A 24,194-nucleotide genomic window follows, 5' to 3' on the forward strand; every position below is an offset into this window, starting at 1 on the left:
AATCTTCCCCTTCCAAGCCCTTGGATACAGTTGTTCCTATATTTGGAAGAGTAAAAATCTACCATTCACTCAAATATTCCAGAGAATCTATGTACTGAACATCTGTCCACTTGCTGGGAACAGAGCAGTGGGAACCCAACAGCAGATCTCCTGCCTTTACAAAGAAGACAAAAGACACAATGAACACACAAACTAATAGAATTACTTCAGATAGTGATAAGAAAATATCTGCTTGGTTACTGGTTTAAGAACTCCATTCTTTGCACTGTTCTTAACCCTAGCTAGAGATTTGCTATTTTTCAGAGCTAAAGAGAGGCATCCTAGTGAAAAGAGCTGGAAAGGTTGGTTAAACTAACAGGCAAATAATAAGGAAACGTGAAACTCTAAAATACCTAAAACACATATGACAATGGTTCCCAAAGTGTGGTCCCAGGATTGGAATGTGTCACCGGAGAACTTGTTAGAAATGCAAATTCTCCGGCCTTATCCCAGATCTACTGAATCAGAAACTCTGGGGATGTGACCCAGCATCAGCGTTTTAACTGGTCCTCCACTTGATTCTGATGCCTGCTCATGTTTGAGAACCACTGGTAGATGATATTGCTATGGGAGGGAGAGAATACGCGGTCAGCAGATTTTCACTAAGCTAGACCCAGCAACCTTCCTTCCATGGACCTGGCCTCTGCAACAAATCCACGTAAACTGGGTTCATGTGCTTGCTCCTCATGCTGTTGGTTTTCAAAGATGGGTTTTACAGCCGCCTGAAAGATACTTGGATAAGGAAAGGTCTTCCTCAGGACCTCTCCTTTGTATCTGCACAGTTAGAGGAAGGCAGAATTCAGTGCAATTTCCAGGTCAGCTGCAACAAGCTGGGTGCGGGGGGCGGGACATCACACCATAGCCTCACACCATAGTTCTAGCATTTACTACATGTATGGCCTCACACCATAGTTCTAGCATTTACTACATGTATGGCCTTAGGGAAGTTATGACATTTCTGAGCATCAGTTTCTTCTGATTCATGACTAAATGGGTAAGGGTACCTAGACCTCAAAGTGTTGTTCCGCAGATCTAAAAGAGATATTCCACTGCTTGGCACAAAAAGCTCTGTAACTATTAACTACTACTGTTGTAAAAATTACTGAGTTTGAGCCATACATACCATTAGAGTTGGAAGGTATTAGAGTTGGAAGGGGTTTTACAAGGTCACACAGAACAGTGGTAGTCTAATCAGCCTGACCCTTGACATCGAGAAGGGGTCCAACCTGACGTCTCTGGCTCCCCTCTGGCCCACTCAACTTTCTATGGACTCCCTCTAATGGGACATACACTTCAGAGCAAAACCCCAAAATGCTGCCTCATCATCACATCTGGGCAACTACCGGTGGCCACCTTCTCACACAGGCCAACACTGTCTTCCGCTGCCTCCCCCGCACAGTGTGGTGGTTTGGGCCCGTGTGGAGGCGCTGGTTACTGCAGGCTGCGGGACATCACCCCCACTCCGTGCTGTGAGAAGAAAGGCTGGGTGCTGGAACTTCCTTACTCTCTGCCTTTATTCCTCCCACCAAAAGGAAATAGCAGCAGGAATCACGACTGACTGACAGTCAGCCAGTGAGAGGTCAGAGAGCTACAAAGAGGAACCGTCCTTAACATGTAGGTGTCCAAGTCTAAACGTGGAGGGCACTGCAAACACGTTCGAGTCTTGTTCCCTCATTTTAAAGACGAGGGACTGAGGTTCAGAGAGAGTAAGTGACTGTCAAGGGTTTTATGGGTAGTTTTGGCAAAACTGATCCCCACCTGCTTTCACTTGCTGCTGACTTCTTGCTCTAAGTGTGGGAAGCACAATAAGCTGCTGGCTAACAGAATGAATGGCTGGGTGAGAATCAAATGGTTAGAAAAGGCTTCCAAGGGGCACCTGGGTGGCTCAGTCATTAAGCGTCTGCCTTCGGCTCAGGTCATGATCCCAGGGTCCTGGGATCGAGCCCCGCGTCTGGCTCCCTGCTTAGTGGAAAGTCTGCTTCTCCCTCTCCCACTCCCCCTGCTTGTGCTCTCTCTTTCTCTCAAATAAATAAAATCTTAAAGAAAAAAGAAAAAGCTTCCAAGAATGAAGCTAGATGATCATCGGCCAAGCTGTAGAGACCCCCCGCCCCCTTGGAAATCTTCCCAGGGAGAGGTTGTGTGTGTGCTTACCCAGCAGTTGGTACAGGAGGTTCAGGATCTCTTTCCAAGCCATGCCACTCTCCTCCCTTGCAATCCCTGCAAAGTGTGCTACGCTGTTGTAGATATTTAAGCGGTCAATGCAGTTTAACACAAGGGCCAACATTCCCTGTGAAGGAGATGCAGGGAAAAAGTGAAAGCTCCCGATTAAGAAAGCAGGATCCTTTTGTTCTTTTCCCTCCCAGGTCATTCACCTTTTATAGCTGATAATGCTAATGTGCACACAGACCTTCACGGTGCCAGTTTGGGTTTTGTTTTCTTCCTAAAAACAAAATATACATTCTTATGCCCCAGAGACATGAAATAGCATCCATGGGTGGGGGGAGCAAGTTAGCAGTTTCCTCATGACGGGTTTGCCCCCATGTGTTTAACTCCATCTAAGGACATATCAAAAGAGGGAGCATGAATGAGTCTCACAAAAGCTTGCTCTGGGCCTGGTGTGAAATGATTCTGACTCACCCAGAAACAGCCCTTGATACAGTTCCTATTTTCCTGTTAAATCTAAAGGAAGTTCAAGAAATTCCATTCAGATGCACAAGACAACCATGCTTGCTTCCTCCCTCTCCCCTGTCAAAAGGGTAGGATTTAGAAACAATAAAACCAAAAGTGGATTTTAACTGCTTTTCTTCTAAATTACAATACGATGCCACCCAGTGAAAACATCTGTGCTTACTCTTAAAGAGATACTGTTTCAGTAGCCTTTCAGGGATCATGTCCCCAGAGCCGGTCTGCTTGAATCAGGAGACTGAGCAGGAATGGGTCTACATGCCATTAACTTTCGAAACGCCCAAGGGACAACCCCTGTCCCCAGGAACGGGGGCACTTGCCAAATCATCACATCCAAGTCAAAGAAGGCATGTGACTTTTCTAAGATCACACCTAGCCAGGGATGGAGCCAGAACTTGAGCCAGGGCCTCCTGAGTCCCACATTAGTTTTTCCTTGCATCCAGGGCTCATCCCTAGTGACTCAGACGCTCAGGTTCTAAGACCTGGCTTTGTTATCTTTCAAACTAAGGTTGTCAGTCATTTCTGATGTGGTAGAACCTGGGCATTTGTATTTTTTCAAACAGGTTTCCTAGGTAATTCTGACATCTTCTAAAATTTGGGAAACACAGCCAATGCCATGCTTTAATAGCTGAGATTTATTGAAAATAGATTTGGGATATACATGTGCACTGTGGCACTGAAGCTTTCAAAAACAGTTTGGTTGGAGTGTGCCCAGGTGCATGGTTACAATGTATACTGGGAGCGTAACCACGCACGCTGGACAGGGAAGGTGGGCTTCCAACAAATCCTTTTCTTCCCAGCGTCCTTTCTCTCTTGTTCTTTCGTAACTATGCGCATGCATGGAGACAAAGCTAAATGCAATCATAGGGATATTTTAGCTCTGGGAATTTATGTATTTATTCTCTCACAAAGAGAATCTCAATTTTTAATTTTTTCGACTTACTTCTTCCTTGAAAAGGTTCTGTCTGTTCTTGAGTGAGCGGAGCTTGTTCTGTTTGTCTTCGTGCTGCATCTCCTCCTCTGGGGGCTGAAAGTAGGCAATCAAGTCCTGTAAGGTCTGCAGGACCTCTTCGATCGGCAGGGTGACTGGGGCAGCTGTGCGATTGTTTCCACTGAAAACACAAGATGGACACGGCTCAGACGCTGGGCCTTCGGCAGGGACCCTGACACACATCCGCCGGATCCTGGTTCTTACCTGCCCCGCGTCGGGCACAAGGCACTGCTTCCTGCAGTGGTCACTAAGTGGATGACCACACATCGACGTCTGCCAACCAACAGAGCCACAGAAGAAAATGGCTGACTCGATGTTAAAGATGTTTCATCAACAAAGGGAAAAGACCTGTGCCTTCTGCCACGCTTTCTCATTTTTTAAATAAAAACACTTTTTAAAAAGATTTTATTTATTTATTTGACAGAGACAGACACAGTGAGAGAGGGAACACAAGCAGAGGGAGAGGGAGTGGGAGTGGGAGAAGCAGGCTTCCCGCCGAGCAGGGAGCCCGATGCGGGGCTCGATGCGGGGCTCGATGCGGGGCTCGATCCCAGGACCCTGGGATCATGACCCGAGCCGAAGGCAGACGCTTCACGACTGAGCCACCCAGGAACCTCAATAAGAACACTTTTAAAAATAAAACTTACAGTTCTTTCGAACCATCACAGATTCCTCTTGGAATAGGTTAAACCTAAGGTTGGAAGGGTTTCTATCACCTCCATCCATATTTTGTCTTCTCTTTCCCTTTCTGTCTTTTTCTCTCTCCATGTTTTTCATGTCTCTGCATGTGTTTTCCTCATAAAGGTTTTATGTGTGCACGTACACACCAGCTCCCCCCATGGATGTCTCCTCCTGACTTCCTGTGTGCCCTCCCCTCTCCTTCTCCGCAATTCCCGCCCCATCTCTCCACATCCTTCCTCTCTGCCTTTGTGTCCCCTCCTTAGTGTTCCCTCTGCCGCCATCTCTCTTGCTCTCTCTTTTGTGGCTCTCCTAGCCTGAATGTGTTTCTGTCTGACTCGGTCATAGTTTTTCAAGAAGTCTTATAATTAAATCCTGTCAATACAGGGAGACCACAAACCTCCACAGATGGCAAAATAAGCCTTCACTTCCCATCCCCTTGATGGGTACACTGGTGAGCCTTCTGGAGAGCAAAGGCTAAGAGGAGGAAGGGGGAAATAGACCCATCCTCTGTGCAACTGCCTCACTGCCCCAGGGGACTGAGAATTGGTTGAATGTATAAATAACATCAGGGCTTTTCCTTGGGTCAATTTCTGAGGAGTTCTCCCCTGCATTTACAGTGTATTTGGTTACCTATTAATCTGGACACATGCTGAGAAAAGACTTATTTAAGCCTAAAGCAAAGGCTTAACAAGCCCTAAGAACACCCAGGTTATGAAGTGACAGTTCCAATTTTGTATACAAAAATGCCAAGTGCATGCGATGAGGACAGAACACGAGTGGATTACAGGCAGGGAGGGCCTTCTCACCAGTGTGCGCTCTGGCCCACGGGAGGTGCTCCGGAAATGCTCACTAAGGACCATCTGAGATATCATAGGATACAGAGAGTGGGAAAGAGAATGCCGTGAGGACATGAGGTGAAGGTTTGGGAATACAAAACCCAGTCAGGAATGACTTCCCAATTCCAGATTCAAGGAAAAAATTAGTACCGTTTCCCCAGTATGTTCGGCCCAGCTGCAGAGTCCCACAACCCCTGCCCCCCACCCTTTTTTAAAATTTTGAGTTTATTAGAAACAATGACACCAGTTAAATAAAGAGTGTTTGTGTGATTAAGAAAAAAAAAAGATGAAAAGATAAAAGAGGTTTTTAGCATTTTTGTAGTTTGAAAGGGCAACTACATGGAGGGCTGGAAAACCCAAGTTACAGTCATTGCCACGAACCTATAATATTTGGAGTGCCTCTAAGCCTCTTGTGCTTCATTTTCCACCTGGAAAATAGGAAAGGTACAACCTATTATTGCCAGGGCCCTTCTGGGTCTAATTTTGTTCTGTGGATTCTCATTGCTAGATTGCTTCATTTTGTCCCTTCAAACCTCTCAATATAATACTTTTCCACTGGACTAAAGGCAGATCCCTCCTTCCCTCAGAACAGAACACATCCTACCCACAGGCCTGGCACTGGGGACAGTGGGGAAACAGACATGACCTCTGAATGGCTTCACGGTGCTCACATTCTACTCCAGAACCTTGGGGAAGAGACCCAGAGGTATCCAGGATAGGGATAAGATGGTGTCTAGATTCAGAACGAACTACAATGGTACCTAGCTCATCCCAGCTTTTTTTTTTCCGCTTCCCACTTCAACCACTGCCCCACTATGTTCTCAGATTTTTGCAAGGACTTCTTTTGTTTAATTCAAGTAAGATCTCAGAGGATTCTGAATATTTACCATACTATTACCATAACACATTTATGTATTGTTTCCATCGTAAGGTTAAACTCGGGACAGCTGGATAGTGTCTACTCATCAGTAGGATTTGAGGCTCCCTCACCTCTCCCATCATTCATGTGTCCTATTGGACAGCTCCCAGTAACTGCCAGGGGATGATGAGACAGCACAAGCAAACTTTAACCTTTCTTCCTCATTGTTCTTTCTTCTTCCTTGCCTATTCGTTTAACTTTAATTTGCTTTCCCAGAAGGCCACCTCCCTTCCTTCTGGTTTCCATTGTACACAGCATGTTCTGTTGGTTTCTCAAAAAAGATAGGAGAGGAGAATCTACTTACAAATTATTTTTTCTATCTTTCACTTCCCAGCTCTTGGAAAATTCAAGTACTATGGCTTTTGCAGCCCCCATCCCTGCTGCATGGGTTTATTTTTCAGTAGTCCTCCTTTTTTCTAAAACATCCTGTGGCTCAGAGAATCAAGAATTTCCCCCACTAACGGGGGGACCATCCAGAACAGCTGAGTGAGGAGATCAGGAAATCCTCTCCCCCACAAAATAATGATAGAATGGGGGCAAAATCATCCAAAACAATTGTTTTAGGACTCTGGAAATTGACCAAAGGCATACAACAAATTGAGAAATACATTTTTTTTTTTAATAATGAGCCTTTGTGGGGCACCTCGGTGGCTCAGTCAGTTAAGTGTCTGCCTTCGGCACGGGTCATGATCCCAGGGTCCTGGGATCGAGCCCCGAATCACCTCCCTGCTCAGCGGGGAGTTTGCTTCTCCCTCTGCCTCTCTGCCTGTTGCTCCCCATGCTTGTGTCCTCTCTCTCTCTCAAATAAATAAATAAAATGTTTAAAAAATTAAAAAAAATAATGAGCCTTGGTAAGAAAGTAGGAATCTATGGTATTTCAGCCTGAGGCTGTCCTCATGCCTTCCTCTAGCTTCAGACCAAAGAAGTTCTAAGAAGGTGGGGCAGACCATAAGCAAGGCCACACACATGCTCAGGAAGGACTGGGGAGGGACGTAGCTATCTACTCATCTCTGGCTGAATGTGAGGTTTTGGGCAAGCAGAAAGCAAAATCCAGGACAGATCTAAAATTGTTTCAACTCTGAATGTGTTATCTGACCCGCAAGCAGGTCCATCAGCAAATACTTGTAAGAAATACATACAAGGCAACCAGGCTGGCCTTGTAAGAAATACTAAGGGAAGTTCTTCAGGTTGAAACAAAATGATACCAGATAGTAACTAGAATCCACATGCAGGAATAAAGAGCACTGGTAAAAGTAATTACGTAGGTAAATATAAAATATGGTATAAATATATTCATTTCTCTTTTGTTCTTATATTTTAAACAAGGAGGAAGGTGAGAATAGAATACTGGAGGAGAGTTGCTTTATTTTACTCGTTAAGTTAGTATTAATTCGAGGTAGAGTGTCACAAGTTAAATACATACCAAGATGCCTAGAACAGCCACTAAGAATATAACTCAAAAAAGTAGTAAAAAACCCAAACACCTCAACAAAGGAATTAAAATGGAAGACTAGAAAATATCTAACACAAAAGAAGACAATAAAGGAGAAAGAGAGAAACAAAAAGAGCATGAGATATATAAAAATCAGATAGCAACATGGCAGACATAAATCCAACAGTTTAATAATTATATTATCTATAAATGGATTACACACACCAATAAAAGGAGGAGACTCTCAAAGTACATTTAGAAGAAAAGATTCAATGTATGCTCTCTATAAGACACAATTTATAGATTCAAAGACACAACAGCTTGCAAGTAAAAGGAGTGAAGAACTTCTACCATGCCAACAGTAACCATAATCTGCATGTGAGACCTCTGGAGTGGCTCTACAAAATAGACTTTAAGATAAAAAATGTTCATAGAGAAAAAAGGGAAACATTTTAAAATTATAAAAGTCAATTTATCAGGAAGATATATCTATTATGAACATATAACCACCCAAAAACAGACACCAAAATACATGAAGCAAAAGTTGAGAAAACTGAGGGAGAAACAGACAATTCAGCCTAACAGTGAGAGATTAAACACCCTATTCTCAGTTAATGTAACGTCTTCTAATGAAACTATTTTAATAAAGGGCAAAACCATATGATCATCTCAATAGACAAAGAAAAAGAATTTACCCAAATCTAACACATTCAAGATAAAAAAAACCTCTTAAACTAGGAATTCAAGAGAACTTCCTCAACCCAATGAAGGGCATCTACAAAAATCCTACAGTTAACATCATATTCAATAACCAAAGACTGAATGTTTTCCTGCTAAGATAGGAACAAGTCAAGGATGTCTGTTCTTTCCACTTTGATTTCACATTGTAGTGGATGTTCTAGCCACTGTAATCAAGGGGGCCAGGCGGAGCAGGGAAGAAAGGCATCCATATTGGAAAGGAAGAAAATAAAACTTTGTTTATTCACATATGACATGATCCTGTATGTAGATAAAGAATGCACACCAAGAAAAAAAAAATCCACTAGAATAAAATTTTCAAATAAGTCACAGGATGCATGATTGATATTTAAAAAACTCAATTTCTTTTCCTCCAGTATTATGTATGCAGTGAACAATCTGAAAATAAATTAAGAAAACAATTCCATTTGTAGTGGCATCAAAAATACTTAGGGATAAATTTTACAGAAGAAGCCTAAGACTTAAAACACTGAAAACTATAGTATCTTGCTGAAAGGAATTCAAGAAGAATAAATAAATGGAGAGACATTCTATATTCATGAATTAGAAGATTCAGTATAATTAAGATAAAAGTTCTCCCACCAAATTGATCTAAAGTTTCAATGCATTCTCTATTAATATCCTGGCAAGCTGTCTTACAAAAATTGACAAATTCACTTTAAAATTTATATGGGAATTCAAAGGACCCAGAAAAGCCAAAATAATTTTGAAAAAAAGTACAAAACTAGAGGATTCTATCAGATTTCAATACTTACTACAAAGCTATGTTCATCAGGACAGTGTTGTTTTGGCATAATGACAGATATATAAGCCAGTGGAACAGAAATGAGGGTCCAGAAATAAACCCTTAAATTTATGGTCATTTGGCTTTTGACAAAGGTGCCAAGGCAATGTTATGGAGAAAGGATAACCTTTCCACAAATTGTGCAGGGACACTGAGGTATCAAAATGATCCACTTTTAAAAGAAAAAAAGAAAAAAGAATTTCAATTCTTACCTCAGACCGTATCCCAAAATTGACTCAACATGGATCATAGAGCTTGTATGTAAGAGCTTAAATTATAAAACTTTCAGAAGAAACACAGGAGAAAGTCTTGGTGACTCTGGGTTGGGCAAGAGTTCTTAGGACACTCAAAAGTACAATCCAGAAACAAAAGTTATGTTAAATTGGACTTCACCAATATTAGAACTTTTGTGCTTCAAAAGACATCATTAAGAAAAGGAGAAGATGGGTGCCTGGGTGGCTCAGTTGGTTAAGCATCTGCCTTTGGCTCAGGTCATGATCCCAGGGTCCTGGGATCGAGTCCCACATCGGGCTCCCTGTTCAGCAGTGAGTCGGCCTCTCCCTCTACTCCTCCCCCCCGCTCAGGATCTCTCTCTCTCAAATAAATAAATAATTTTTAAAAAAAGGAGAAGAAAAGCCACAAACTAAGAGAAAATATCTGCAAATCATGAATCAATAAAAAACTTGCAACCAGAAGATACAAAGAACTGTCAAACTTCAGTGTGAAGACAAACCACCCAACTAAAAAAAACACGCAAAGCCTTGATTACATTTTACTAAAGAAGATATATGAATAGCTAATAAGCACATGAAAAGACATTCAAAATCATTAGTCATTTTGGAAATGCAAATTACAACCATATTGGCATACCACTTCATAACCACTAGAACGTCTATAGTCAAGTCAGACAATAAGGGTGTGGAGAAATTGGAACTTTATATATTTCTGAGTGGAATGTAAAATGGAAATCTGCTTTGGAAAGCAGGTTTTCAGTTTCCCAAAAAATTAAACATACCTAAATGTCCAGTCGTGGGTGAATGGATAAACAAAATGTGGTTTTTACATACACTGTAATGTTATTCAACCTTAGAAAGGTATGAAATTCTGACACATGCTACAATATGAGCGAAACTTGAAGACTTTAAGTGAAATAAGGCACAAAAAGACAAATTTCGTATGATTCCAGTTAAATTAGTCAAATTCATAGAAAGGTTGAATACTGTTTACCAGGGGCTGGTGGGGGGTGGAGGGGAAGAATGGGGAGTTATTGTTTAATGGGTATGGAATTTCTGTTTGAAATGATGTAAATGGATAGTGGTGATGATCATATAATAATTTGAATTTAGTTAACATCAGTAAAGGGTACACTTAAAATTGGTTGAAATGGTAAATGCTATGCTTTGTATATTTTATCATAAAAATATAAAAATGTTGGGGCACCTGGGTGGCTCAGTTGGTTAAGCGTCTGCCTTTGGCTCGGGTCATGATTCCAGGGTCCTGAGATTGAGCCCTGTGTTGGGCTCCCCGCTCAGCAGGGAGTCTGCTTCCCCCTCTTGCTCTACCCTGCCCTCCATTTGTGCTTTCTCTCTTACTCATTCTCTCTCAAACAAAATCTTTTTTTTAAAAAATACATATAAATGTTAAATAAATTACCTATGACTTTGCAATTCCACTTCCTGGTATTTACCCAAGAGAAATGAAAATACATATCCAAAGACTTTTACACAAATATCCATGGAACCAATACTGACAATAAGCAAAAATAGAAAAAACCCACTGTTCCTCAACTGACAAATAGAATGTGAGGTATATCTATACCTGTCTGTTTCTCTCTCTAGATAGATCTCTCTATATATGCACATGTGTATATATACACACACATATATATACACAATCATATATATACATACATATATACATCTATATGTATACATGTACATGAAATATACATACACTCTTCAGCAATAAAATGGAATAGGACCCTCAAAAATGCTAAGGGAAAAGCCAGGATCAAAACACAATATACTGTATAAATTAACTTGTAAATGTATTGAGACCAAAGCTAGATGATTGGTTGACTAAGGTGGGGGGTGGGGGTGGGTGGGGGTGGGTACTAATATATACTGCAATAGTTATAAGGGATCTTTTTGGGGTGGTAGAAATGCTTTAAAAGTGAATCATGGTGATGGTTGCACAGCTCAGTAAAGTTATTAAAATTCACTGAGTTGCACACTTAAAAGGATGGATTTTATGATATGTAAATTATAACCCACAACGCTGTTTAAAAATAATTTTCCCACTGTCAGGTATGTAACTCCCACTGACTTTTTAAAGTAATAGCTTTATTAAAATATAATTCACATATGACACAATCATCTATTTAAAGGGTACAATTCAGTGGTTTAATGGTTTTTATTATATTTATAGTTTTGCAACCATTGCATCAATTTTAGAACTTTTTCATCAGCTTCCACCAAAATCCCATACCCATTAGCAGTCACTGCCCCTGTCCCCTACAACCACCCTAGCTCTAGGCAACCACTGATCTACTTTCTGTCTCTACAGAACTGCCTATTCTGGATATTTCATATTATTAAATAGAATCCTACCATAAATAGCCCATATCAGTACTTCATTCCTTTTTATGGATAAGTAATATTCCATTGTATGAATATGGCACATTTTATTTATCCATTCATCAGTTGGTCATTTGTGTTGTTCCCACTTTTTGGTTATTATGAATAAATGCTGTTTTGAACATCTGTGTACCAGTTTTTGAGTAGACATATTTCATATCTCTTAGGTATATAACCTAGGAGTGAAACTGTTGGGTCATATGGTAACTCTATGTTTAACTTTTTGAGGAATTTCCAGACGGTGTTCCAAAATGGCTGCCAAAATTTTACATTCCCACCAAAAGTGTATGAAGGTTCCAATTTCTCCACATCCTGTCTCACACTTCTTCTTAAGTCTCTTTAATTATAGCCATCCTAGTGGGAATAAAGTGGTCTCTCACTTGGTTTTGATTTGCATTTTCCTCATGGCTAACGGCATTGACCATCTTTTCATATGCTTATTGGCCATTTGTGTATCTTCTTTGGAGAAATGTCTATTCAGATCTTTGCTCATTTTTAAATTGTTCCATTTGTCTTTTTAAGGTTGAGTTGTAAGAGTTCTTTATTCTAGATACAAGTCCCTTATCAGATATATGATTTGAAATATTCTTTCCCATCATGTAAGTTGTTTCTTCACTTTCTTGATGGTGTCCTTTGTGGCAAAAAAGTTTTTAATTTTGATCAAGTCCAGTTTATATATATATTTTTGTTACTTCTGTTTTTGGTGTCATATTGAATAAACCACTGCCTAATTCAAGGTCATAAAAATTTAAACCTATGTTTTCTTCTCCCAGTTTTTATAGTTGTAGGTCTTTGATCCCTTTTGAATTAATTTTTGTATATGTATGAGGCAGGGGCCACTGACTTAAGACAGGCACAAGGGCAGGGTTTCAGAGAACCGAGAGTCAAATAAATAAAGCCATCCAACCTCTAGGGTGATGGTTCTGGAGAAAGTCCAGACTACATGAAAAACTCATGTTTGCACATAGCCATCTTTTAATTCCTGTAGCAAACTATTCATTCTAACACACTTTCTCTGAAGAAGGGGAGCAGGTATGGACATAATGTGGCACAGAAAGGAGGAAGCATTTTGTTTGGGGATCACAGGAACCCAGTGGTAGTAGGATGGCTGACGTGTAGGCCTCAGTTCCATTCTGTGGTAGGAATACCTCATTGTCTACTTTCTCATCTCTATTTTGGTCTGAGTCGTACTGGGAACACAGCCTACTAACCAGACATATTTCTCAACCTCCCTGCAGCTAGGTGTGGTCATGTGACTGATTTTAGCTAGTCGAGTACAAGAAAAAGTGATCTACTTCTAGGTCATATCTTTAAACAACAAAAAAAATCACTTGCCCTCCACCACTCCCAATTTTTCCCACCACCCCGCACCCTTTTCTTTGGCAGTACAGATCTGAGAAATGATGCTAGCAAGCTATTTTTGATCATGTAGATGAAGAAAATATACCAGGACAGTTGGTCTCAGTGATGTTGAATATTAGAATCCCCTGGGGAGCTTTAATAAAAAACTGGTTTTTGAATCCCATCACAGAAATTCCAGAGATCTGTTTTTTAATTTTTTTTAAGATTTATTTATTTATTTGAGAGACAGAGAGAGAGAGAGCAAGTGAGCAGGGGGAGGGGCAGAGGGAAAGAATCTCAAGCAGACTCCAGGCTGAGCTTGAGTCTCATGACTCTGAGATCATGACCTGAGCCGAAATCAAGAGTTGTATGCTTAACGAACTGAGCCACCCAGGTGTCCCACCACCACAGAAATTCTAATGCAATTGGTATGAGATGCCACCTAGGCATCAGGGTGTTAAAAGCTCTCCAGATGAATCTCACGTGTGGCCAAGGGTAAGACCTCTATTCCAGGGCAATGGTTTGTCAACTTTAGCATGCTTCAGCATCAACTGAAGAGCCTATCAAAACACAATTTCCCAGGTGTCTGATTCAGTGAAACCTGAGAATGTGCATTTTTAACATGTTCCCAGGTGATGCTACTGTGCTGGTCCAGGGACATACTTTAAGAAACTGTAGGAGAGGGGGGTGGGGGGATGGGTTAGCCTGGTGATGGGCATTAAAGAGGGCACATATTGAATGGAGCACTGGGTGTTATATGCAAACAATGAATCATGGAACACTACATCAAAAACTAATGATGTAATGAATGGTGACTAACATAATGAAAGGAAAGAAAGAAAAGAAAGAAAGAAAGAAAGAAAGAAAGAAAGAAAGAAAGAAAGAAAGAAAGAAAGAAAGAAAGAAAGAAAGAAAGAAACTGTAGATCTCAGAGCAGTGAGATAGAAGGAACCTGAGCCTCAGTAGCCCGACCTTGTCTACCCTATACTATTACTTAGACGAGAAATAAATCTATCTTGAACTGCAACAGCATCTTAGCCTATATCCTAACTAACACACATTGCTTGGATCACGGTATTCCAACAGGAAAAGTAAAGGTATAAAAAATTTTTCTCATTTCATGCAAATTCACACACGCAATTTAAGCCCCCTCGGCTTTAGAGATATTTTCCTACAAAAGAAGGATGACTTGGAACACTGCACTGTTTACAACAGAATCCATTTCTCATGATAATTGGTGAACACAATCCACAGTGTTCTGCTTTGGCAGCATTATTTAGGCATTGAGGGGATTATGACCCAAGTAGGTGTTCAGTCACTCTTCCCGTTTAAGTCCCAGCCATAGGTGGGTAACCCAAGGCTTTCAATGCAAATCCACTTGGATCAAAACCGTAGCAACAATTCTGAATGATGGAGAAAGCTTTTCTAAATAGCACAAAGGGTATGGATCCATTTCTCCCCTCTTCACACACTAATACAAAAGGGACTTAAAGTGCTCCAGGCACTCTTCACTTAATTTTTGGGAGGAGACCTTGGGTATTCCTGACACCAACCTGAGTCACCAATGGGGCTTAAGCATTTATTGGGCAAAGGGTGAAGCTGATAGGAGGTCTTCTCCTGAGAAAGAAGATTAAGTCCCAAACTCTCTGTGGTAAAACTCTCTGCTGATGTTTAATAATTTCCTGAAAACTGTTAGTATTAAAAGGGGGTGGGTAGGTGGGATTGGATGGCCACAGAGTAGAAACTAAGAGATAAAAGGAAGGAGCTTCTGTACCTTACAAACTGGCTGAATAAGGCTGTTGTGTTCCGGATGATCCGAGCAGCCTGTGACTCCTCGCGTTGGCATCTCTGCAGGGTTAACCCGTCATCCATGTGGCCTTCCTGATGGAGTATGACCTACCCACAGAGGAAAGGACACCAGGTCCAGTTACATGCTACTCCATAGCTGGATAGTCAACATTTCTTGCAGTATTTCCCTCATCCCTTGTATTCCTTCTCCCCAACCAAGTTCCCTTGTATCCGCTTGAAAATGGGACATTAACAAAGTTATTTTGCCTGTACTCCCTATTACTGACCTATGAATCATTCCTGAGACACAGTGCTTTGATGAAAGTAAAATTTTATGTGCCCCTGCGGTATGAGTTACAGTAAATTCCTTAGGCTTAGATGGCCAATTTGAAAAGGTGAAAACATATTTTGTAATAAATTTTTCTCTTGAAATGAACACAAATCCTTACCCTTGGAAATGGGAAAAGTCATTTTGTTCAGAGCCTTTTCCTCCAGAGATAAATGGAGGAAGAAAAGCAAGTTATAGAAAAACTCTCTACTGGGATCAGGCTTGGATTCCTCCCTGAAGGACAGCTACTGTTGGCCATAGAACTGGGGAAGCAACTCAACGTAGTAGTTGCTTCTCATGGAGGCTAAGAAGGGCATTTGAAGGCACAGACTCTGGTAGTAGTTGGCGTGGGTTCTAGTCCTACTCTGCTACTTCCCAGGTGTGTGACCTCAAGTAAGTTTTTTAACTTCTCTTGGGTTCAACTTCACCATCAAATGGACTTCTAGGGTCGTTTCGAGGATTAAATGATTTACATGCAAATCACTTAGCATGTTTCCTAGAATCTAGGAAGTCCTCAGTGAATATTTGTTATAAGGGGCAGTATATTACTGATCTCAAATCAGTTATCTAAAAGCTAAGTATACGTACTGATCACCAGTGACATCAAGATACAATTTTTGGGCAGGGTTACCGGCTTTGAATATGGAGGTTAGTGATTTTTTCCCTTGAAAGGGTCAACTGTATGCGGATATTAACTGGGATGGTTTGAGTCTGGTTCAAGTCAGACTTAAATTCTGATTCAAGTTCCTGACATGGTTTCCTCTTGAGGTGAGTTAAGTGAAGAGAGACCATTTGTAGGTCCTGGGATCTGGGGTGATGTCAATTAAATACCACAAGTGGCTCCAGCAAATATCTTGAGAAAAAGGGTTTTTGGGCTCTCTCATTTTTAGCTCAAAGAAACTTCTTTTCCTTTCCATGTAAAAATCTCTTCCTTATTATTTATTCTTCTGAAACTGTGTCCTAACACAATGAGTTCACACGTGAAGTAGAATACTGGCTTGCAAAAATTTATATTCAGTTTTGACAAATGACCTTGCATCCCATCTACATCCTGTAGCTTAAGTGTTAGCCAAGGATACTCCTAGTACTGGATTCACCAACTGTTTCAGGACCACTCCGTGAGAACTGCCCAGCAACCGTTTAACAACGGTGCACTGAGATTTGGCAATACATTGCCACTAGGTTGGCTCTGGTCCCAGTCCCAGTATTCGGGTCCCTAAAGACTAAAATCCTTAGATTTTGCTTGTTCAGGTAACACATTCAAAATGGCCAGCCAAACGAGAAAGTAAGGAGAAATAGGGGGGATGCAGCTGTTAGAACATGGTTATTATGTGCCCTATTGATTGCTGCAGCCCACTTCTTTTTCTCTTGGAGGATTCCCATAATTCAAGAGAAGACAGCAAAAGCCCACGACGGGAATGGCAAAATCCTGCCTTTAAAGTGAGTTGCCTTTAGGTTTTTCAGTGTCTATCTTCCATCAGTTTTTCTAGGTTCCTGTTTTGTTTTATAAAATGCTTAACACAGATCTGAACATCCTTTGTATTTTTAGAAAGAAACTTAACCTGCTCCTCACAAAATAGAGCAGGGCAGCCCTGTCAGGGGTCGAACATCATGACATCATTTAGAGAGTTTCTGAAAGGACCTTCCAGATTCACATGCACACTGCCGCAGTTAAAGGAATATACAGACTATGGTCCTGGAGGAGAAAGGCAGGGATGGGCAGGAGAAGTCAGCAACACGAGGTGGGATCTCTCCTCGTTGACAGGGTCATTTTAGTGTGTCTCCTCCCAAGAGGAGAGCCAAGATCCACAAATTCCACCTTTTTAAATATCATCATTATCTTAGTAGGTATGGAAAATTGTGGAGATTCTAGATGATACTATTGTACTCTACAGAGGATTTAATTTTCTTCTTATAGGCTGGTAGGATAGATGGGTTTTTGGCATCTATCTTTAAGTTGCCCTTATTTCCAGGGGTAGTTCATACTCCTGGGGTAGAGCCCTTTTGGAATTTCATTGAAAGCCTACTGTATTTTCAAAGGCTGTTCCAACTTGAGGGACCCTAAACCCCAACCTTGGCCTTCCTAGGATTGTCATGCTTTTGACATCTCCGCTTTGCTCTTCTCCATCAGAGAAGCACTGTATGCTGTTTGCTATCCTTGCTTCACAGCCCACCCATGGTCAGCTTAAGGGGAAACTGCATGTATAATTTCAGTTTCATGTTTCTACAGTTCCCTCTGCTCTAGAACCTTGGCCCTGTAAGTCCCAGAAACCCTGCCTGACCTTATCTCTCATCTGTCACTCCAGCCCAATGAAGCTAACACAAGACCCCATTCCTTGGTGCTGCAACTCGGCCAATATGCGGAAGGGCAAGTAGAGACCAGGGTGTGGCTCACTTAGTGCATTCACCTTCTATCTGGGATCTTTAGCACTCCTGTCCTGGATGTCCTGGTTGTTGAAGCCTTCAAATGATTTTGTTTTGGGTTTGGGTTTTTTGTTTTTATATTTTATCCAGCCTTGATAATTGTTCGTAGAGTAAGGAATTGGGCCATATAGTCAGTGTAGTTGTTATTTACTTTTTTTCCCCTCTCTCTTCATAATTTCAGTTTCCCATTTCTGGATACTTTCCTGGTATGTTTTACTTTACACAAAAGCAAGCTAGCACCTTATGGTTTGTTCCCAAGCTCCCTACTTACAACAACCAGCATCCTGAACTTTCCATCACCTCCATATTAGGCTGCTAAACCCAAGCTACAGTGTACAATGGCTCCTAGAACCCTCTTCTAGGGTTCCTTGACTACCCAAACGGGTGTTTTGTAAGGCTTTTTCCAAGGAAAATCATGCCCCTGGCATCTATTTTCTGGTTCCTATCAAAAGAAACACTACTATAGCAACTTTCTGGTAAAAAGATGTGGTGTGTACCTACGTCAGTTTCCCACTGCAGCAGGCTGGGATGGACCACTCAAATTGGTGTGTGCTCTCTGTGGACATTGCATCAACGCACAATATCTCATCTTTCTGCACGTTGGTTCCTGTGGGCTTGTTATCATGCAATCTGCATTTTCTCTAGCAATTCTATTTAGTCTCTATATTATGAAAATCACACAGTAACTCAATTATCCACTTAAATGGAGAGAGGAATGGTGTAAATAATCCCCAAACAGCATACCACCAAAAGTTATTTAGTTCAGGTTTTAGGGTGCATTGAACAAATTCTGCCCCCTCCTCACAGATTTGCCATGTATTTAACTTTTTTTTTTTTTGCTCTGAATATGGGGTTACAATAACCAATTAGGCAGTACAATCTGTCACAGGATAACTCTTCAGAATAGCAAAAATAGTGAGAAGTAAACATACATCATGTTCGCCTAATTCTCATAATCACTTTTCTTGCCTAGTTGCTTCCAGTTCAGGGTAATACAATTCCGGACAGCCTTTCTGACCCCCACCTTTCTTTTCAGAGGTCCAAGGCGGGAGGTCTTGGCATCTTGTGCTTTGTAGGTCACCCACAGACCACTGGCTATGTGTTGTACAAAGCAGACCGAATCTCCATACTTGATTTCTGGAACGCCCATGCCTTCTATATCTCGCTTGTGACTGGAATCCAATTTCTCCTTGGTTTCCTATTTCACAGAAAATGAGACAAACATGGGCATGTCTGATTAAATAGAAATGCAATACAGAGAACAAATCACCTATGCAGAATTTGTAAGCTCCGGTATCCATTACCAGAATCTTCATGATGTGCCTGTCCAAGCCAGGACTTCAGAAAGGCTTGCTTCCCTTATCTGCTGTTAACCGTAAAAATCAATGGATTCCAAGTTTCAGCCACTTTAATAATTACTTAAATCCATGGGGAAAGGAGGCAGCCGGTAGGGTCTCTTTTTGGTTCTGACTGTATATAGTTCTCTGTTACATTTTCTATTTTTCTCATCCTGACTTAGATCCTTTAATAATAATGAACACTTTAGTGGTCAATTAACTTATTTTCAGCAAGTTGTATCTTCTGTAATTTTACTGGTTATCTAAACTCACTGATGCAAGGCTTTAAACATGTCTGTTAACATCACATAAACATCTTTAACAGAAATCAGCAGAGAGAGCAGACTTGTGAATCAGGTAGGGGCCACTGTGCCAGAAGTGAGATGTACTCACCAGTGTCCCTGTCTCTCACAGCCTCCTCACTTGTGTGTTGCAGCCAATGGCTTTCATTCTTCAATTGCTACTATTTCACTACATCTTTTCTCCAGTCTGGAAAAAGGAGTTGCTGCGCATCCGGGGTGTCTGTTTGGGGACAAGCTGAGGTGCCCGGCACAGAATGAGTCAGGAGGCCGACCCAGGGTGCATGGTAACCCTGTCCCCTCCTCATCAGTCAGGGCCTCTGAATGGTTTGACTCCACTTTCATTCCTCCTCTACATCTTGCATGGAATTGCTCATTTGTAAAAGCCATTAGCTGGACAGCATTTTGAGCTTTTTACGGAATAAAAAATGCAACCTGCTGTTCCCTCTGCCTGTGACCATTTTACTCTCCTTCTTGATGATGGAACAGCAGCAGGTGCACTGAGCTCTTACTGCGTGCGAGGCGGTGTTCTAAGTTCTTTACATGAGTCAACTCTTCCTAACAGCTTTGGGTGCAGCTGCAAATACTATCCCAGTTTTTCAGGGGAGAAAATGAAGATACAGAGAGATGAGCAATTTGCCTGAGGTCACCCAAGAAGTTGTGAAAGAGCTAAGATTTCAACCGGGAAGTCCAGCTCCAGAGACTCTGTTCTTCCCCACTGCTCTGAACTCCTATTCACCCTTCAACACCCTGTTCGGATGCCCCCTTCTCTGTGAGGGCACAGTAGTCCCTCCCACTGTACTTCCCCAGCACACTCTTATTACTTCACTGGGCACTTAGCACTATATTATAGTGTAAATGTGCTTGTTTATAGGACACTTTCCTTGTGTCAGACTTCAAAAGAATCAAGGGCACGGGCCAGATTTCAATTACTTTTGGATTCCTGGTACAGAGAATCCAGTGCCTTTCAATTACTTAATAAACATATATATACATATATATATATATATATATATATATATGTATAGTTAAGTAATTTTTTTCTTTCAAATATATATTTTCATTTCAGTTCTGATTTATTTTCCTTCAAAACAGTAAAATTAGTTATTCTGTGCACATTTACAGGATCATCTTAGGCAATGTTAATACTTCACAAGAAAATTCTTATTTTCAATGTATGTTGAAACATTGGCTTGATTTTTAAATATGAGATTTCTCAAAATTAACATTTCTAAAGGAACTTATCTTTGATTTTATAACAAAAGCCAATGGGAAAATAGAATTTGATATATTAGGTCTTCTTTAGAGGCAGGTGGTCAAGAATGCATTGATTTCACAGAACAATGGATACTTGATTTTCATTCCAGAAATATCTATAGTCCTGAAGATACTTAGGCCAGTAACAGGATTTAAAATATGCCAAAGTTCTCTCCTCCAGCCTGTTCTCTAAACCATAGACAATGCAGCAAAAGAAAACACACTGCAACTGTTAAATATGAATAATGACACGGAATGCCAAGAGCTCACAGTTAAAATAGTGCATGTTCCCAAACTATCAATGACTACACTCCATTTATTTTCTCAATTTTGTTTATTTAAATATGACTTGGCCAGAAGAAGAGAAATAGTAGGATCTATTTCTCTAGAGCCTGAAATCAATGGATCATGACTGTTTATAGAATGGAGTGTCTCTTGGTGTCTTTGCTTTTACAAAACAGCATGCACTCCCAAAGCTCTATGGTGGTCACTGCAGTGGCCACTTCTAATTTAAAAGAATAGAAGCAACAACAAAAGAAACTAAGACATGGAGATGAAACAACTAAAGCCAACTCAACCCAAATCTAAACACACCAAGGATATACTAAGGAAATGAGAGTGGTCCATGACAGAGAAGTCTGATTGGGCACATGGCAGGTTGGTGATCTTCTGACTTCTGAGCACGAATGCTCCCTTCTCTGTGTTCACTTGAATATGGCCCCATATGTACTTGCTCTACTGCTGGAAATGGACTCCTCCTAAATGATAGGGTTAATCCAATACTCCCTTCCATTAACTCCCAATTCCTAGAAGATACAATTTTCATTTCTAAAGTTCATATATACCATATGCTTTAACCAAATTGGACTATGTTCCTTTGATATATCAAGGTTCCCTTCCTCTGGGCCTTTACCCACATTACACTTTCTGCTTAGAAATCCCCTATTTCAGGGGCGCCTGGGTGGCTCAGATGGTTAAGTGTCTGCCTTCGGCTCAGGTCGTGATCCCGGGGTCCTGGATCGAGTCCCGCATTGGGCTCCCTGCTGGGTGGGGAGCCTGCTTCTCCCTCTGCCTCTGCCTCTCTCTCTCTCTGACTCTCATGAATAAATGAATAAAACATTAAAAAAAAAAGAAATCCCCTATTTCAACTCTGCATCTTTACATCTTATCCATCAAGCCTTTCCCAGATCCACCTTTGCATTTTCCCTGATCTCGTAGCACTTCCCTTCTCCTCCCTCAAGGCTCTTTACCATCTTCTGTGATAGGCCTCCCTTGCTGGCATGCTTCCTGTCCGCTACCAGACTGAAAACTCTCCAAGGATAAGACTGGGATTTGCTTGTCTTTACTTAAAATAGGTTGCAAATAATCTGCTTTTGTTTTATTGTTCTGTGGACATCAATTTGTTTATCTCTGTCAACATTCTCTATGTTAGATGATGAGCGGATTCTAAGGAGGAATAGGATACTTGGTATTGAAGGATAATCATCATCATCTCCTGTCTCCATGGAGAACTTATGAAATGGTCCTGACCACATCACAAGTGTTAAATAAATATCTGGTTTAGATGATTAAGTTGCTGCTCTCCAGAGTGATTTAAGATTTCTAGGAGGACAAGGAAAGGAACTGCAACTAGTGTTTTTCTAGTGCTTACTTAGAGCAAAGTATTTCGCTAAGTACTCTACAATGGCAATACCATCAGTGAATTTACCAAGGATCTACAAAGTGATATGTATTATGCATGACACTTTAAGAACATTTTCTCTCAACCTTTTAATGGTCCTTCTGTTTTCATTTCTCTTACTCTATAGGTGATAAAGCTGAGGCTTGCAGAATTTGAGTAATTTGCTCAAAGTCCTGTAGCTAAGTAATGGAACAGAATCCAAAATCAAATAGAATTCCAAAGCCCATTTGTCATTTGAACATAATTTTTTGAATGGTTATCATTAGCAAAGTATTAATTGTATTAATGTTTCAGTTGTTTAAGAGGTATTATAAAGAAGAAAAGGCTGACAGGTTGAAAACATATGCAATTATTTTATGAAAAAATGGCTCTGGGCTCATATAAACTTTAGGGTCATACATATAAACCAGTAATGATAGCAAGGTGACATAGTCTACATTCAAGGTGCAACTGGAGTTTGGGAGAGAGAAGACCTCATTGTGCCTGAGAGTTAGGGATGATTTTATATAAGACAGATACTTGATGTGAGCTTGGCTGGGAGTGAGAAGTGAGAAAGGAAAGAAGGAAGAGGACTTGGTTCTAGTAAGACGGGCTTTGTGTGGCAAGGAGAAAGCTTGAAGTCCAGGAAGGGACTTGAACAAAAAGGCCTCCGAACTTTGTACTATAGGTACATGTTTCTCAAACTCACAACATTAACAGACTTTCTCCTGGAAAAGAGGACTTCGGACAAGTTCTTTATCTTCTTCCAGGAGTCAAAGGAAACATTAGGGCTTATATAAGATGGATTGTTAGGAGTCCTACAATAAAAAGCAAACAACAGAAAAAAATAAAACCTGTTGAATTCTGCATAACGCAGCAAGTGCAGCCAAATTGCTTTTTCTAAAAAAAAACAATTCATAAAATTATCGTTTGGAATACCTCTTGGGAAAAGCTAGCGTTGGCAATGGAAAGCCCCTGAGAATTTTAAGCAGGGTGCTAACACAGGGCTGCATCTTAGAATAATTGTTCCAGCAGCAGTGTGAATTATAGATTGAAAAGAAACAAGGCTAGAGACAGCTGATTTTTAAGCTATGCCATCAGTACCTAGCATATCTGGAACGGAGAAGCTCCTAATTCATGTTTATTAATTAGAATGAAATCTGTTATTTGACATATTGAAACTGCCTGTGTCCACAGAGGACAACAAAGTACCTTTCCAACACACTGTAAGCACCCAAAAATGTTTCAGGGGGAAAATGAGACCCATTCATGGATGCTGGGGTAAGCCATCAAGAAAGGCCTGGTTAGTCTGCCCCTTCCTAGGTGTATCTGCAGAAACCTTGAGAAACAACCTTTGGGTTTACTTCTCCACATATATAGTCCTTTTCTAAATTTCTAATCTAGAATAGGAGGTCTTAGAATGTTCTTAAATAAATCACACACTGCAGGACATTGCGAGGATCCTGGCTGGGTGGGAGGCCAAGGAAAGGCCCCTGCTATTCGCTGTGTGCTGGGGGACCAGACTCATCTGCATTAGGGAAGGCGCACTTCTCCAGCGGGCTCTTCCCTCCATCTTTCTCCTTCAATTCCTACACCATCGGGATGAGGTAGGCAGCGCTACTGCCATTTCATGGATAAGGAGACACACTCCCAGGTCGTCTTCCTGGTCTCACTGAATCTGCACAACCACCCTTCAAGACACACTTCTTCATCCCTATTTTTTGGAAAAAAAGACAGATTAAGGCTGACCAGCAAATGGCCGAGCCAGGATTCTCACTCAGGCTTCTTTTACTTCAAAGCCCATGGTTTTCCTTGACTGCTTCTCTATTTGGTCCACTTTGAACAATAAAGACTTGAGAATCATTGATTTAAATTTTAAACATACTGTGTAGACTTCAGAATGGCTAAAATTAACAACACAGGAAACAACAGGTGTTGGTGAGGATGAAGAGAAAGGGGAACCCTCTTACACTGTTGGTGGGAATGCAAGTTGGTACA

The 24,194-nt window shown here is 41.0% G+C and overlaps 1 protein-coding gene across 1 annotated transcript in view; it reads right to left on the reverse strand.

Moving 5' to 3' along the window:
- Nucleotides 1-24,194, reverse strand: part of RYR3 (ryanodine receptor 3) — a 483,582-nt gene that overhangs the window by 220,374 nt on the left and 239,014 nt on the right. Inside the window, exons 11-14 of the mRNA XM_081831839.1 lie at nucleotides 18,668-18,841; nucleotides 14,878-14,999; nucleotides 3,668-3,836; nucleotides 2,191-2,326 (exon numbers count right to left, since the gene is read on the reverse strand). Of these exons, the coding sequence (XP_081687965.1) occupies nucleotides 2,191-2,326; nucleotides 3,668-3,836; nucleotides 14,878-14,999; nucleotides 18,668-18,841 (601 nt within the window). The remainder of the gene's footprint in view (nucleotides 1-2,190; nucleotides 2,327-3,667; nucleotides 3,837-14,877; nucleotides 15,000-18,667; nucleotides 18,842-24,194) is intronic.

The sequence above is a fragment of the Leptonychotes weddellii genome, chromosome 9 (assembly GCF_054177405.1).
Source record: "Leptonychotes weddellii isolate Sample4059 chromosome 9, ASM5417740v2, whole genome shotgun sequence".
In the NCBI taxonomy this organism is placed as follows: Eukaryota; Metazoa; Chordata; class Mammalia; order Carnivora; family Phocidae; genus Leptonychotes; species Leptonychotes weddellii.